General features: G+C 37.0%; 1 protein-coding gene across 1 annotated transcript; it reads left to right on the top strand.

The window, feature by feature from the left end:
- Positions 1-2,689: 2,689 nt before the first annotated feature.
- On the top strand, positions 2,690-6,675 carry LOC109094465 (endothelin-3; the record flags this gene model as incomplete). The annotated part of the gene is made up of 3 exons (XM_019108177.2): positions 2,690-2,826; positions 4,957-5,094; positions 5,663-6,675. Coding segments are annotated over 3 exons (291 nt in total), but the record flags the coding sequence as incomplete, so codon positions are not given.
- Between the last annotated feature and the right edge of the window lie 10,679 nt (positions 6,676-17,354).

Here is a 17,354-nt window from a genome sequence, read left to right as displayed (position 1 = left end):
ATTTACAATCTCTTTATACATTTGTTACTCTCTACAACTCTTTTGTGTAAGCTTTTATACTGCATATGTCTCTTACCGGCAAGCAGCAGGGCCCCAACATGACTGTTTTTTCAAGATTAATTTCCCTGTGGGATCCATGTGGAATGAGGATTTTAATCCCATGCTGTACATTCTCATGATATGTGCAAGGTTGTCCAAGATATGTGACTTCTGAATTACCTCTACTTTCAACTGACTTTATGTCTATGATATTTATTTGACTTTATTTATGTGTTTTCTGGTTAACATGGAAGCAGAAAGAAGGAATAAACATGCTAGTTGAAATATAGATAGAGAGCCAGGGTTTAAACTTTTCCATTCTTAATTATTGAACCATTCTTTAATTATACAATTAGCAGACAAATTTGAATAAAAAGTAAGGTGAAAAATGTCAGGAGGTCGTAGTCTTAGAAATGTTCCCATTATGCTTAATGACAGCAGAATAAACAAGAGCTGACATGAACAAAACTGGATGATCGTGTTCTCCAGCGTGACTTAAGAAGTAAGCAAGAAAACTGTCTGTACTTTTTTTTTTTTTTTTTTTTTTTACTTTCAGTTAATTTGTGACCTAGAACATAATTCTATATATTCATTATTTATTTTACACCATAACATTTCTCAAAAAAAAAAAAAAAAAAAAGATTTCTTTGTGGTCTCAGACTTTTCGACCCTGCTGTAAATTCTTTATATGTGAACTACAGTTTTCCGTGCTATAAAAAGGATAAACAAGATTTGAATAATACTTATCTTATATTCTAGCACTATTAATGCTTACTACTACTATAATATTCTTAGCACTATTTTTAATCATTAATATTTTTCATTATTTTCATTATTGTTTGTATTATTTGTTCAATTGTTTGATTTTTTTTTTTTTTTTTTTTTTTTTTTTTTTTGAAGTAAAATGTTTCAGATGAGACATGACCAACACACAGTAGACAAAGAGAAAAAAAAGAAAAAAGAAAAATCAAGTTATTTGGAAACTTGCTGACAAGTAAAGACCTGAAGGCCAGATGTCAGAATCTGATTGTTACCACATGTCAGGGATGGACATGGATATTTAAAAAAAAAAAAAAAAAAAAAAATTAAGATTAGATGCTTGGACAAATTGCTTTGTTCAGACCCCACACTGTTTATAGTGTTGGAAGGTATGTTGGGAATCAATCAATCATCTGGCATCGCAGTTTCTGGACATGAACCACTCTTATGCCCAGTTGAATCATTTTACTAACAACTCTTGTCTAAAGCTGCATTTTAAGCACTGGAAACTCCAGTGTGGTCCTTTGATTAATGGGACTGCTGATAGAGCATGTAATTTATGTCTCTTGAGGTGGGAAAAAACATTGCAATGAGAATAAAATGCTGAAAGCTAGAAGGATTTTTTTATTATTATTTTCTTTCTTTTTTTTATGAATTAATATCATACCTCTGTAATTACCATGACTTGTCATTTATTGGAACACGTATTAGTAACCGATCTTATTTGATAAAGCGCTATTGGCATTAAAATGGTGTTCTACCGCGTGCGTGCGTGATTTAATGACACACACGTGACAACAGATTCAGCTGTGACAACACATCAGTGCGGTGTTCCAGCGGGTGGTGCCTCGCAGGCTGATAGGTGCTCACTATAAAACCTCCAAGAGCGCAACTGAGCGCAACTGAGGATGCTGTTCCGTCGCGCTCCACTCTTCTGTCAGCCCACAAACCTGAAACCACTACAGAGAAGCGCGTTCATGTGGGGATAAGCCAGTGACGAAGAACATGTTACTTTTCACTGCAGCTGGATCACTCAGCACTTCTGGTCGATGCTGGATTTTAAACTGACTTAACGGAGACTACCTGAATAACTGTGATGGCCAGGGTGTCATTATTAATACATTTGGGAATTTTGCTTTTTATTGGACTAACAGTCGCAATGGCGAACGGTGGGTTTAGATTGCATTGCACCGCATTTCACATGCAGAAAACTTGTACAGTTATTGGACTTAAATCACTCTCTGCATATAATTAAAAAAATATGTACTCTTAAGCACACCAAAGCACAAAGGATTTGGCGCCACTGTCACACGAAATTCAAAAAGTGATTTATAACATTAGGCTTTATTGACTCAGGTGAAAATACCCGCTGGCGCTGACCAAATCTTTATCCAAAGGTTAAAACCTTTTGTTTCGAATTTCTTCGGGGGTTCAAGACCTTTGTCATTGGGTTGTCACCCCACTGCCTCAATAGCTATTTCTCACCCTGAGTAAATCTAAGGCTTGACCCCTAACGTACTTTGGATTCTGTAGCCTATAATGTCACCCATATTAGGGTAAATTGTATGTTTGACTTTAATACCACATGAAGTCGGCCTAGCCTATATTTTTAAGTGCATTGACGTTTATGGTAACGTAAAATGAGACAGAAATAAAACGATTGATCGAAATGTGTGTCAGATATGCGTATATCAGGGTTTATATGGTCCTTTTAGTGCTGTTGCAACATGATATTAGTTTAATGTTTAGAATTGCCATTTGTTCTAATTAAAGCATTTTCATATGCAGGATTTTCCTCGTTTCGTCAAGATGCGCTCATGAAAAACAGCGCGAAGGATTTAACCAAAGCATCAAGTGCTTGCTACTAAGAAGTTTTTTGGTTATTGTTTAGTTAAAGGAGGGTGCGTGCTATTTCTGCCAGATTCTGAAGCCTCGGAGGAGAGCCAAGAGATGTACGTGTTACTCGTACAAAGACAAAGAGTGTGTTTACTACTGTCACCTGGACATCATCTGGATCAACACACCAGAGTAAGTTTCTAAGGCTGGCTGACTTGCCCATGAAATAATAATCAACAGGTGCTGAAACCCGTGAAAGGTTTTTCTTTGCAGAGTGGGATAATTTTGAACGGATTTACTCTGCCTCTGACTTATAATTAAAGACAGGGTTGCATTTACGACTGCTAAAACTTTGATTTAAACAGCGTTTATGTGGCATGGCATAGCAAAACAATAGTGAATACATGTGACAACATAGGCTATTTATGAATATTCTTTATTAATTAAATCACAATTAGGACATGAAGATACCAAAACATTTGTAATTAACAAAACTTAATGTGGCAGTGGTTTCTGGGTCGTAATAATGCATATTACTAAGCAAAGTGTTCATTGAAAATCTATTTAACATAATAGATAGTAAAAAATGTACTCGTAATCAAGTGTTTAAGAATACTTGATATTGTGCAGATACAATGGTTAAGATGCACGTGAAGCCTCATCCCACTGTAAAAAGTTATGAAATAATCAAACCACTGTCTACTTAGAAGAAAACTGGAAGAATAAAATAATGAAGATTTGGTTGCTAAATTAACAGTTAACATTTAGCTGAATGTGATTGTTGTCTTAGAAGCAAAAGTGAACTATTGCATTTGGCAGTCTTTACAGAGACACGTCGACAAACATTCTCCTTTCTGTCAAAACTAAATTATTTCTGGCCTGCCTCCTTCTTTATTACAGATAAGATTGCAAAATCCTTGTGTAGTTTAAACAAGTCACATGCATCAGTCTTATCCAAAGTGTTCATAATAACAATTTATTGCTCATGATTAGAGAAACTTATCTTTATTAAGAGGTGTTGGGGGAAATGTTTCAGCTTCTGCTACAGGCGCCGTCTTAATAAATTACTAGAACTATACGTTAACAACTAAAGTTGCTATTTTAATGTGTGTGTGTGCTTCAATATATTAACTTTTAATGAAGAGAATTTGTCACAAGTCATGTTTGTAAAGAAGAATTGCAGCTTTAGTATATTACTCAGAAATCTTCAAATGTAGGTCAACACATCTACAATAATTCTTTGCACTGAGAGTAATTATTATTCTCTGCCACTTGTCTAGGCACTTGTCTAGCACATAAGACTGGCTAAAGAGAATGGGCTGAGATCAAAGAGAGGCTTGCATGACAGGATGTTTGCAGGAGTAACTCTTAGCAGATGAGGCCTATGGCTCCCCGAGTACAGCTGTTCAGATTTACTGAACATCAGAGTCTGGTTTATTAGTTTCCATACAGTATAAATAGGAGTAATTTATTGAGGTGTTACCAAAAAAACACAAAGCCTAATGAACTATTGGGTGGCCTGCGGTGAGTTGAAATGAAATAAGTTATCAAGGTTAAACAAAAGCAAACTATGGCTTTTCTAAATGGTGTCTTTGTGTTCACACTTTTGAGCTGAGATTAATTTTTAATGAAATGCAAAGGTTATGTGCTTTATTGTATTTGTTATTCTTACTGTCAAATATTTTTATTAATTGATTGATTTACTTACTTACTAACAAACTACATTTTCTAACTTATCTTGGTTGCCCATTAACAGAATTTGTACATGAAAACTCTGGAGATTTCAGAAGAACTGAATTATCCTTCATCCTCAGATCCTTTGTACATCATCTGTCCCTTTTGTGTGTTTGCTAATTTAATAATGCTAACTGCTATCAAGACAAGTTCAGTTCTCTTAAATTGATGTTTTAAATCCATGCTTCTAGGTATTTGTACAGTGAGGTTGGAATTTCAAACACATCCATATTCCATACTTATATTTGTCATATGTGTCACATTTCAGACCTCTTGGCAGATTGTGTATGTAACCTGCTCAGCCAGTGCAAAAGAAAGATCAAACTGAACAGGGTGTTAAAAACACTGCACAAAGACTCTCAGCACACATTAAAACCTTCTGCTTTGAACTTCCAACTTCTGACACTTTAAGGTGAATGAAGATGTGATATACATTATAATTTAGAGAGAGAATTGGAACTTTCCTTAAAAAACATTTTAGTCCTTTAGTACATCAAAGACCTGAAAGCATTTCTCACTTTCACTGTTCACCAGTGCTGTAGTAGTGTTTTCTGTTACTCAAAGGTCTTAACCTTTTTGTATTGGCAGGCGCATTGTCCCATACGGCATGTCGAATTATAGAGGCTCTCAGCGGGTACGGCGTTCTGCCGAGGGCAGCGTTGGAGGTCAGCGCTGCGTGTGTGCTTTACACAGCGACCAACAGTGTGATGCTTTCTGCAGTCAGAGGTAACAATAAAACCTCAGACCACTAAAATACCAACATAGACTTATTGGAAAATGTGCTTCTACCTACATTTTTGCAAAACTCAAAAAACGTGTATATTTATATATAAATATATAATTCACTAGAGATTCCACTTGCAGGACTGTTATTTCCCTTTTTATGCAAATTGTTATTACAGGAGCACATTATTGATTAATAAAGACTTATTTTTATGTGGTTTTTGGGCCCAAACTATGTTATGATATCAAATCACTTTCACCAAAGCACATGATTTGTAAACTAATAAATTTTTATGTTTGCATCACATAACGATTTGCATATGTTTGGCTTTTCTGACATAGTAAGCTTGCTCTTTAGCTCACCTGATACAGCATTGCATTTCCAGTCATTTTGCAGTAATGTCACCACGGGCAGGTTTTTCCAAAAAGCCTGGATTGTAAAATTAAAAAGTAATATAGTAAAATTAGTCTTTTTGTAAATAACATTAACAGCAGCCATTAAGTGGAAAATGTAGGGACATTCAATGAAATTATCAATAGATTTTAAAGTATTCTTGTTCTCCTTTATTAGGGGGAGGTCAACATGACTGTCCATTGGAGCACAGGTTAACTGATATTCACTCATCCGTTGGACTGCTTCTTCATTCTTCTGTCTCGAGAATCACCTCAGAGAAAAGGTTCATGTCTATTCAAAAGGAAGGCGGTTGGAATTCCATTACTGAGAGGGAGAATATAAGAGCAGAGAGAGTCAGGATGTACTTACTCTGTCAACGTGAAAGCATTACGTAACAGCACCTACTGTAAGCTAACACATCTCTGAAGTAGCCATGCATTCACTGCCACTCTTAGTGTGACCAAGTCACATTCAGGTGAGATGTCTGTGAGGCTCTAAATTATGGACTGTATCGACTTGCCACTATGATCTGATTTCCAAATCAGATGTGCACGATGGAGTTTAATAAGATCTAAGATTTAATAAGAACCAATAAGCATCACACACAGGACTTTGAATATTTGAAACGGTTCACATACCAGTCACCATCATGTAATGTGTTTAAAGGACTTTGTTAAAATACTTCTTGAACAATTCATTTAAAAAAAAGTGCTGTACAACAAACTCTACAGGAGTATGAATAATTAACAAAGCAGACAATAGGAAAATCCCTAGCTTTTCTTGAGCACAAAAGAAATCTTGTATTTCACAACTAACCAAAAGGTGTCCATTTTAAATACACATCTACTGTATGAATAGTTGTGATAAAGAGTATATGCAATAAATAAGTATCTATTTATTCCACTAACCAAATGTTTTTTTATAATAATTCTCCAAACTGAAACAAAAAAGAATCAAGTTTCCTTCCCATTTCAAACCATTACAAGATAAAATAGCCTTAATTTATTCATAACATTAGCAGTGGAAAAAAAGCACATATGGCAAAGATGAAATGGAATAAAATGCATACAGTTCATTAACTGAAACTGATTGTACCTGTTCTTACTTTTCATGGCTGACATACAGGTCATTATGTATGTAAAAGTCCTGTACATATTCTCTGTTTAATATTAAATTAAAACCTTTTTTATAACCTGTTTTTATACTCATTAGTTGTCTTGTTGTGTGCTCTTATTAAGCTCAACTGTGAGCAACAAACATCAGAAATGTGGTGATTTATCTGCGGAGCTAATTTGGAACTTGTGGCTCAAATGTAAAATGAATGCCTCCTGGCCTCTGGCTAGATTATGTTCTCTCATTACTTTGCAAAGGTACATCTTATCCTTCCACAAGGGGGGCCAGGCAAGAATTGTTTGTTGTCTTGGAATATGCCCTCAGTACACCCTGAGAAATAAGAGGTAATTTCCTCTGATGGTGCATGATGGGGTACTTCAAAAACAGGTGTATCGCAGTTCTCATCTAGGAATATTTTTCGGTTGTATTCAAAAATAACAGTATTGTTCATAAATAAGAGTTCAGTAAATGAAAATGCTTGCGCCAGGCTTGACTGATCTAATAATAATAATAAAAAAAATACTAGTTTTTTATTTTCAAAATAAGATGAATGGACATTTGGATTATAAGAGAAATAGCTCAGTGTTCTACACACAACCTTTGAAAAGATGTCATTCATAAAATGTAATAGATTCACTCTTTCTTTAATGAAAATGTCCTTTAGTTGACTGCATGCTGATTTTAGTTCAGTACTCAGACATTTCTTATACTCAGCTGACACAGAACTAACCCTTTCTCAGCTTTTTACAAGACCCCCAAGAGACTACCACGAGAAAGGTTAATCCACATAAATCTACCACCAAAAACACAAAACTTCTATACATGTGTTGAGTAACAAAATTAAGCATTTTTTTGTAGCCATGGCTGTCAAGATTTTCATATGCTCAGACTGAAGTCTGACTGCAGAAACTCTCCATGGGACACTCCATATTTTTCCTGGAGCCCTGCAGCACTCAGTTACTTTTTTGCAACAGGTAATAGCTTGATGTGTCCCTTTAGGATGAATTGCTGCATTTTAATGCTGACTTTGGCTCATTGGCACATTTTATCTGCACAGCGTGACAAAGCTATAGCTGACAGCTATAATAGTTTAAACAGAGCTCAATCTCATCCAATAAAACAAGCAATACATTTATTACCAAAAGCTACAGTGCATACTTACAGAACATATCAATCTTAGTTTAATGTTCAGTATTACTGCCTCCAATATGAGATAGCACTCCAGGGAAGTAATCTCTGCATCTTTTCTGACTGTGTAATGTCACATGCATTGTGGATGTAAAACAGTGAGTAAACACCACTGTCTGAAACACTGTCTTTAAGACATCTATGATACAATATAGGGTCTTAAAAAGGTCCTTAAAAAGGTCTTATCAGAACAGAAAGTATTAAATTGATAAAATCATGGCACTAAATGTTGCATGCATTGCAAAATAAATAATAATAATAATAATAATAATAAGAAGAAGAAGAAGAAGAAGAAGAAGAAGAAGAAGAAGAAGAAGAATCAGGTGTGTTTTGGGCATAACGTACAATAAACCAATCAGAGTCTCATCTCCCATTCCCTTTAAGAGCCAGGTGCGCTCGCGCCATGGCGGATTCGCTATTTACATGGCAGAATTTGCAAACGCAAAGACTGAAGGCGTCTCCAGAGAAACAGAGCTGCTCGTGTGCGAGGTAGCCTAATTCTGATACATGTAATGACTATCCATTATGACATGTAGGCATTTTTATATTTATGTAGCCTACACAATAATAATATTTTACATTGTAATCCTTAATTTTTTTAATACTTGGCATGTTTGTGTGTTGGGGCGTGCCCCTGTGTGTTTAATAAGCAGTGTGTACACACGTTGTGGACCCGCCTATACTAACCTGCTCTTTAAATAACCGGGTGTATGATAGGACCCAATGTGACAAACTCTAATGAGAGGGTTTTTGTTTTGACAAAACTTTCCACCTTTGTTATATTCTAGATAAAAAAGGTTCATAACTGGTGTTGCTTGTGTAAATCTCACACTATCAAGCTAAGTTTAACCACATAATATTTCATTATAACCACATTCAATATCTCATTGCCAATACATCTGCTAGTTTAGTTCTTAAGCAGAATGTTAATTGAATTTAAAAACCAATTATTTGAACAAATTTAAAATCAATTTAATACATTTGGTGAGCAGTGTATTTTGATCCTGATTCATGAAAAGAAAATATCTTTTGAGATCACTCATTATGTTGTCAGGTATTTAATCCAAGTTCCACTTTTTTAAAGCTGAACCTTGGCGGTAATACTTTCACAGACATAGGCCTCGTATTATGTTCCCACCAAAAATATTCACACATTTCTCTCAAAATTTGCAGGTTGCCAGTGGTTTTTGGCTCAGGAAAAGTGTTTGCATGTGCTGTTTAGGATGGATCTGTGGTATAAGAGTTATTACACAGAATACTGCACTCAAAAATAAAATCTTGATGTGATATTAATAAATTACAGCTAAAATATGCAAGCCACATATACAAATTAATTGTTGTGTGTTTTATATATTGAAAGCTTAAAAAGGCCTGGCACTTGGTACTTAATTTTGTTTTGTTTATTCATGTGATAAAGAGTTTGTATCAAACCCAGAACAAATATGGCATACTTCACCCTGTAAATTGGAAGGCAACATGTTTTTGAGTCTCACCAAAGCCATTTATTCAGTCTTTTATTCCATTTATTCAAGCGAATGGCTTATCAATTAACTTGCGCTTCAAATTTATTGACTGCATGCTGCATGATTGCCTGAGAATCTCTCGAAACATATCAACACTGGTTTAAGGAACTGTTTTTGCCAACCACTTAGGACTTGCATTCAGGACATTCTTGCAGACTAACAGACTTTGCAAAGACATCAGGAAATATTAAGCATATGCTTTCACCAGGGTACTATGGCAATATGTACATAAAAAAAGTGTTCTTTTCCAGCCAGGGAAAACAGAAGATGATAATTAATAAACTAAGAGATAAGCATTCCAGTATTTCTGGGTCATCGTTGAAACAGGCACTGATGATACAGAGCACGTTCAGATTTGAAACAGCATCAGTGACAGCTCAAAGTAGATGCCAAAGTAGATGTGCTGCTCACTTAATCATGTGTGTGTGTATATATATATATATATATATATATATATATATATATTATATATATATATATATATATATATATAATATATATATATATATATATATTTTTTTTTTTTTTTTTTTTTTTTTTAACTGGCAACCAAGGTAAGATCCTGGCATTGGTTCATCTCATTAAAGAGAGAAAAAAAACAACATCACTGCACACTGTTTTGACTTGCTTCTGTGACATTTACAGAAAGCTATCTTCTTCCTCTTGCTGGAGGGTAGCTGTGGATTTTGATTTTGCATGTTTTTTATGGTACCATATGATTCTATGATTTTACGATTCTGACTGTTGACAGATCCATTTGTGGTCAGTAGTTCTGTCATAGTTTGACAAGGAGGAAAAAGAAGTGGTGAGGAGTTATAACTAATTCATTTGGCTATACTTAAACAAGGGTAAATGATCATGTAGAGACAAACAAACTTGTTTGAGCCACAAGACAATAACAAAGAAACCAAATGAATTTATGCCCACACAAATGATTTAAAGTTCAAAAAAATAAACAAACAAACAAATAATTAATTAGTTTCACCTGCTACATCATAACAGAAAAGCTGAACGGACATACTTGTGTTCTAGTTTGGTGCCTTTTATTTTAAACATTACATTGTTCTCACTGTGATTATTGTAGGATGGCCTGAGTAGGATCAAAATGTTATTAAATGTATTCATTGTATGCATTGTGTGTGTGTGTTTTGCCATGTTTCTGTACTCTTAAAGCTAACACATTTGTAGAAAGAAAGGTTTCTTTAAGCCTTGTACATATTTGGATATTTGTTCGAAAAGCTGCCACCAAAACTATTACCTTCAAAACTTTCTAGAAAACCTTGAAAATCACTAACCTGCCCAAACAACAGTGCATTGTTTTCAGTATCATTCAAATCCAAAATTATGTTTAAAAAATGTATAGGTTAAAACAAATAATAATAAAAACCAGTAAAAGCCTGTAAAAAGTACAAAAAACATTGGTAATCATCTGTAGACAAGGTGCTTAGTAAAGGCGTCTCTTTTCCTAGACTCAAGTGCCTACAAACGAAATTATCTCCAACAGAAAATTAGGAATGTTTTGCTCATGAGAACCAAAATCTACAATAATTGAGTTGGTAGTTTAAAGGGGTCATATGATGCGATTTCAAGTTTTCCTTTCTCTTTGGAGTGTTACAAGCGCTTGGTGCATAAAGAAGATCTGTAAAGTTGCAAAGACAAAAGTTTCAAACCCAAAGAGATATTCTTTGTAAAAGTTAAGAATCACCCCCCCCCCCCCACCAAAATGGCTTGTTCTAACACGCCCCCACATGTCTATGTCACAATGTGGGAAGATTTACATTACGCCACCCAAATGTTCACGCAAAGAAAAAAGGCGTAACTTTGATTCTCGCTGTTGCCACCGGCGCCTTGTTGTGGAGATGCTGTTTCGTTGTGAAAGCGAAAAATACTTTGTTTGGTCTTCCAAAAGAGGACCCAACTAGAAATCAGTGGTTATGTTGTATTTACAACACTGTTCCAGAACAGTTCAACCCCAATATTTAGTGTGCAGCACATTTTATGGAGGACTGTTTCCTGATCCTGGGAGAGAAGACTACAATGCCAGCTGTTCTGGCTCACAGTCTGTAAATAGGTTTACATAAGTAGAGGATTTGCCACTGATGATTTAAACGCAAGTTTTGTGCAGTGTAGAGCAGTGGTTCTCAATTCCAAACCTCGGACCCCCCTGCTCTGCACATTTTGTGTGTTTCTCTTATCGCTTCAGACGTTTGTTCTATTCGAACGTAAGTGCCCTGCGAAGTGGACATCGCAGGATATTCTGCAATGATTTCAGTTCGAAGCAAACATATATTTTCCATTCAAAGTGCATTAAGTGAACGAGACGTGAATTTAAATCATATTTATTTACAGAGGCATATGATGTCACATTTGTCTGGTGTGAAGATGTTGCTCAGTGCAAATCCATGAATGAATGTTCTGAAAGTGAGGTAAACTTCAACAGATTTCCAATCAGAGCACACCTCACTTTTCAGACCGATGAGCTTTGTAAAAAACGACGCGCTTCAGAAAGGCGGGGCATAGAGGAGAAACAATAATGTACAGTATGTGGAAAATAATGTGTTTTTTAAACCGTATAAACACATTTCATGACACCAAACACACAAAATAATGTTCTTTTTAGCAACATCATATGACCCCTTTAAATTAGATTCAGTATTGACATCCAAAAAACACAATGTTGTTGTTGTACCACAGAGAGGTCAAGGCATGTTCACAGGTCAAAATATACAGTCTAGGTTTGCCATCTGTACTTGTGAAAAATAAAATCTTCTAAAGTAATATATGATGTTGTCATGGTGCATCAGGGAATCGAGGAGACGACTTCAAACAAAATAGACTTTTAATAAAGAAACAAAAGGGAATGCACATTAACACAAGGATCGCAAGAGAACAAACAAGGTATGACATTTAATACTCGACAAGGGAACATGAGGCAGACTACACATTTATACAGAACTTAATGAGGGACAGACAGGTGTGGGGAATCAACTAATAATAGGACAATTAGAACAGGAAACAGAACCAAAAAAGGGCATAAGGAAACACGAGGGAGAACTGAACACACACAACATGGAACAGAGTCTGACAAATTTGTTACAAATGTAACCCTTTCCTTAACCCTGGGGGTTAATTTAATTATTTACTTTAAAAAGAATCCTGGATTCCCGGCAGTTGGATGGTGAATTAGGCCGGTAGTTCCTCTTTATAATTACAAAAAACAAATTGTAAAATGAATTCTCCTCCTGTACCAATTTTTACTCAATCTCTACACTAAATATCAATTAAACAGTTCTTCTTTACAGTTGCCAAGGATTCAGTGACTTAGTAAATTAATTAACTTGCCAGTCTCAATGAAATACCAAAGTACAAATGTTAAAGGGAAAAACCGAATAACAAAAATGTATTTGCACATTAATGTAACAACTCCTTTTTTGTTTTAAAGAAAGCAGGTAAACAATACTTCCTGATAACATACAAGTTGCAGCTTTTCTTTTAAATAAATAAAAAAAAATATAAACCTCTTTTGGAGTCTCAGAATGGTTCTTGTTATTTCACACTTATACTCTCCTTCTTAGAATACTATAACTCAATCGAAATATATAATGTCAATTTAGAACCTTATCCTAGTAAAACACCCAGTTTCCTCCAAAGCCAAATAATACAATAATGAAAAAAATGATATCGCTTTCAAGTTCAATTAAACACTTGAGAAAACTTGCAGTTCACACCATAAACTATCTTTCAGTACTATATGCGCATTAGTTACATATCTTACGATCAATTCAACTGTACGGGAGTCAGTCAAACAGTTATAAAGTACTTGAGTCAGTCAAACAGTTCAAATGTATGATCGATCATTATCGTTGGGGCCCAGTTCGTTGGTGCACATTAATCAGATGATGAATTCAAAGTACTCCTCACGAAACGAAGACACTTACGTTCATCCGATGACAGTGAAACGATATTAGGTTCCTCACAACACGAACACTCAGCATCCCCTCGCAATCAGTCTTGAACATGAGATGAATCCAGTCGATCCACGTCCAACGATGACACACACGATCTGTCCGGTTTCTCACGCAATTCCGAAGTCCACCACAAACGTCTAATAGCTTCATAAACACAGTTGTTTTGTTCATAAAGGTAATTGTCTCAATAGCCGCTAATCCATCATCACACACGGCTTACTGAGCGATGACTCACAGGATCACGGAAAACAACAAAACAAAGATGCACTTGAAATAAGAACAGAAAATAAAGCACGTCATATAATAATATAAATAACGTCATCACTTATGGGCCTTATATTACAACGAATATCTCCAAAATGATGACGCACTTTTTTCATTGAGACAGCAGACCTTGCTGGCAGCACACACTCTCAACATGTGCGATACCTCTCCTTCCTCATTACGTGACTCACGTTATGACGCAACCTCAAGCTCAACAGTCACTGGCTTGTAATAGTACACCTGTATTGAACACTTTCTCATTGAATACAAGCAAAACATAATTGTTGCATAATATTTCAAAATAAAGAAAAATTTAAATAATATCAAATACATTTTAACACAAGGTATTTTTTTAGGAGTCCCTACACACTTCCCCGACCAAAAATCCAGTATGTCCCCATGCTGGTTACAAAAATTACCATGCATCAATTAAATGGTAACCATGTGTTTGCAGGGCACTAGTACAGGTCGGTTGTTACATATTTCACACAAGACATTAGGATTACACCACCAAGCATGTGAACTGTTGTAACCCCCAAAAACATTCAGTATTTCAGTAACTGCTACATTAACAACACAGTGTTGAGATGATACAGGCTGTATGAATGGCATACCCAGCTTATCATAGGTAAATCTAGTATTAGGCCTCCTCTCCCTACTTGATCTACAGTACTTACTTCAGGAGGTACAACCTCTGGCTGAGTTTCATTATCAGCAGTAGTCTGTAAGGTAACATCGTGAGCTTCAGTCATTACATCAACTACTTCAGTATCACCCTCTTCAGCTACTAGCAGAAATTTCACTCTGACATTGAATTACTGGTATTTCTGAAACCGTGTGAGAATCACCAGACTCTGAACATTCTACATCTTGTACAGGGTTTTCACTCTGTATGTCCTCTGTCACTTGAGAAGGAATGTTTGTCACATCTTCAACATAAAACCCAAACTCAGACTCTGAATCTGAAGAATTACTTTCTCTTGGAAAGGCATCAACTACAAGTGGTGAGTTTTCTGACTCAGCAGTTTTACGCTTCTCTTTCGCTCTCCTACGCCTCAAAGCTCTAGGTGAAGGAGTAGGTATAAGGTCTACCTGAGGACTTAACCTCACTTCCTGTCCTAAAGGCAAGAGATGATTGCGGTGCATAACTTTGAATGGTCCATTACCATCAACAGGCTTTAAACGATACACTGGAATACCAGACAATTGACTCTCCACTACATAGGGATTAGTGCTCCACCTATCTGCAAGCTTTTGTTTTCCCTTGAGGCCAAGGTTTCGAATTAGAACTCTATCACCTACATTCAAGATATTATAGCGTACTTTCTGATCATACCTTGCCTTATTACTCTGATTCATCTTCTCAGAGGTAGCTTGAGCTAACTGATAAGCTGCCTGTAATTCCTGCTTCATTTTGGACACATACGTGGAGTATGACACATGTGATGTATTATCAGCAGAGACTCCAAAACAAATATCGACAGGCAATCTAGCCTCTCTGCCAAACATCAAAAATAGGGGGAAAACCCAGTAGCCTCATTGGAAGTACAATTATATGCATGCAACAAATGCGCTATGTGCTGACTCCATTTACTTTTCTGACTAGGTTCAAGGGTACCCAGCATATCCAACAAGGTCCTGTTAAATCTTTCAGGCTGGGGATCACCTTGTGGGTGATAAGGTGAGGTTCTGGATTTCTTCACCCCTAGCATAGTCAGCATGTCAGCCACCAACTGGCTCTCAAAATCCCTGCCTTGATCTGAGTGTATTCGAGTAGGGAGACCATAATGTATTAAATACTTTTCCCACAATGTCTTTGCCACTGTAGAAGCTTTATGATCCCTCGTGGGAAAAGCTTGAGTGTAACGTGTGTAATGGTCAGTTACAACCAAAACATTACACACATTCGGGGAATCGACTTCAATGGAAAGAAAATCAATACATACGATGTCCATGGGTCCGGAACTCTGCATATGAGACAATGGAGCAGCTCTTTGAGGTAACGTCTTCCTTTTGATGCATCGCTCGCATGTCTTACAGTAAGCCTCTACATCATGCTTCATGTGTGGCCAGTAAAATCGGTCACGAACTAGGCCATAGGACTTATCAAAACCTAAATGTCCAATCTCGTCATGCAGAAACTTTAACACTCTGTTGTGGAATTGTTTTGGCAGTACAAGCTGTCGTTTCACCTGGTTATTACTCTGACGAACTGTTCTGTAAAGTAAGCCATTATCTATGGACAATTTTTCCCACTCTCGTTTCAAGATCTTCATCTTAGGGTGGCTGCTCTGGATGTTACCAGGGGTTTCTTATCACAAACTGCCCTCCACACTTCTCCGAGGAACAAATCATTTTTTCTGGGCCGTTTTGAAGCTCACTTGGACTAAGCACAGGTAAGTGATCTGCAGGCTACGTCAATAGCACAAGAGTAAGCTTTGGGAACAGCAGACATATGTGCCCCTGCCTGTTGCACCACACATGTGTAAGAGACATTCCCTGTTCTCCTCTCTGCAGACATAGCCTGACAAAGAGCCCTTACACCCGCAGCTGGAATTTCCTGCCACTCATCATCATCACTTGGGTGAGTATGTGGACGCCTAGATAACGCATCTGCATCGACATTCTTGCGGCCAGGTCTGTATTTCAAGCTAAAATTGTAAGTGGTCAATGCAGACAGCCAACGGTGACCCGTTGCATCAAGTTTCGCTGACTTCATTATATAGGTTAGAGGATTATTGTCAGTTCTAACCTCAAACGGAACACCGTAAAGATAGTCGTGCAGTCTATCCACAACAGCCCACTTCAGAGCTAAAAATTCCAGTTTATGGGCTTAATAATTTCTCTCCGAAGGGGAAAGGCTGCGACTGATGAAAGCAACTGGGCGTAATCCTTCCTCATGTTCTTGATACAAAACTCCTCCAAGTCCATCCATGCTCGCGTCTACATGCAAAACATATGGCTTTTGTGTGTCCACAAAGGCTAGCACTGGAGCTTGAGTCAAACAATTTTTCAGGGTTTGGAAGGCTGTATCACACTGAGCAGTCCATCGAGATCCGAATGGTTCAGAAGGCTTATAGCAGGGTTTGCTGTTACTCACGGGTGAATTTTTGTTTCTCTTTTTTGCAGTACCTGCAGAAGATGGATACCCCTGCAGAAGTTCATTTAACGGTCGGCACAACTTTGAGAAATCCTTCACGAAACGGCGGTAATATCCACAAAACCCTAGAAAAGATCTGAGCTCTGTCACTGTCTGGGGCTGAGGCCAGGATACAACAGCCTTGATCTTGGAAGGATCAGTGGATATTCCATCTTGTGACACTATATGTCCTACGTAGTTTACAGAAGTCCTGCCAAATTGACACTTGTCAAGGGAAATCTTTAGTCCCTCATCTCTCAACCTATCAAGGACTTTCAAAAGGCGCTCTTCATGCTCATCGAGGGTTCGTCCAAAAATTATTAAATCATCCAAGTACACTAGCACTTCCAAAAAGTTCATATCCCCTACAGTGCGTTCCATGACTCTTTGGAAAGTGGCCGGTGCTCCACAGATACCTTGGGGCATACGCTCAAATTCATAGAACCCCACCGGGCAGATGAACGCTGTCTTCTCCTTATCGGCGTCACTCATGGGTATTTGATAGTACCCACTCCTTAATTCGAGAACAGTGAACCATCTACTTCCAGAAAGACTGTGGAGAGCATCCTCAATGCGGGGCACAGTATACTGGTCTGGTATAGTCCGTTGGTTGAGAGTCCGATAGTCCGCACACATTCTAACCTTCCCTGACTTTTTGCGCACAACAACAATGG

This window comes from Cyprinus carpio, chromosome B11, assembly GCF_018340385.1.
Source record: "Cyprinus carpio isolate SPL01 chromosome B11, ASM1834038v1, whole genome shotgun sequence".
Classification (NCBI taxonomy): domain Eukaryota; kingdom Metazoa; phylum Chordata; class Actinopteri; order Cypriniformes; family Cyprinidae; genus Cyprinus; species Cyprinus carpio.
The sequence above is the reverse complement of the archived record's forward strand: the minus strand, read 5'-3'. Positions and strand labels throughout refer to the sequence as shown.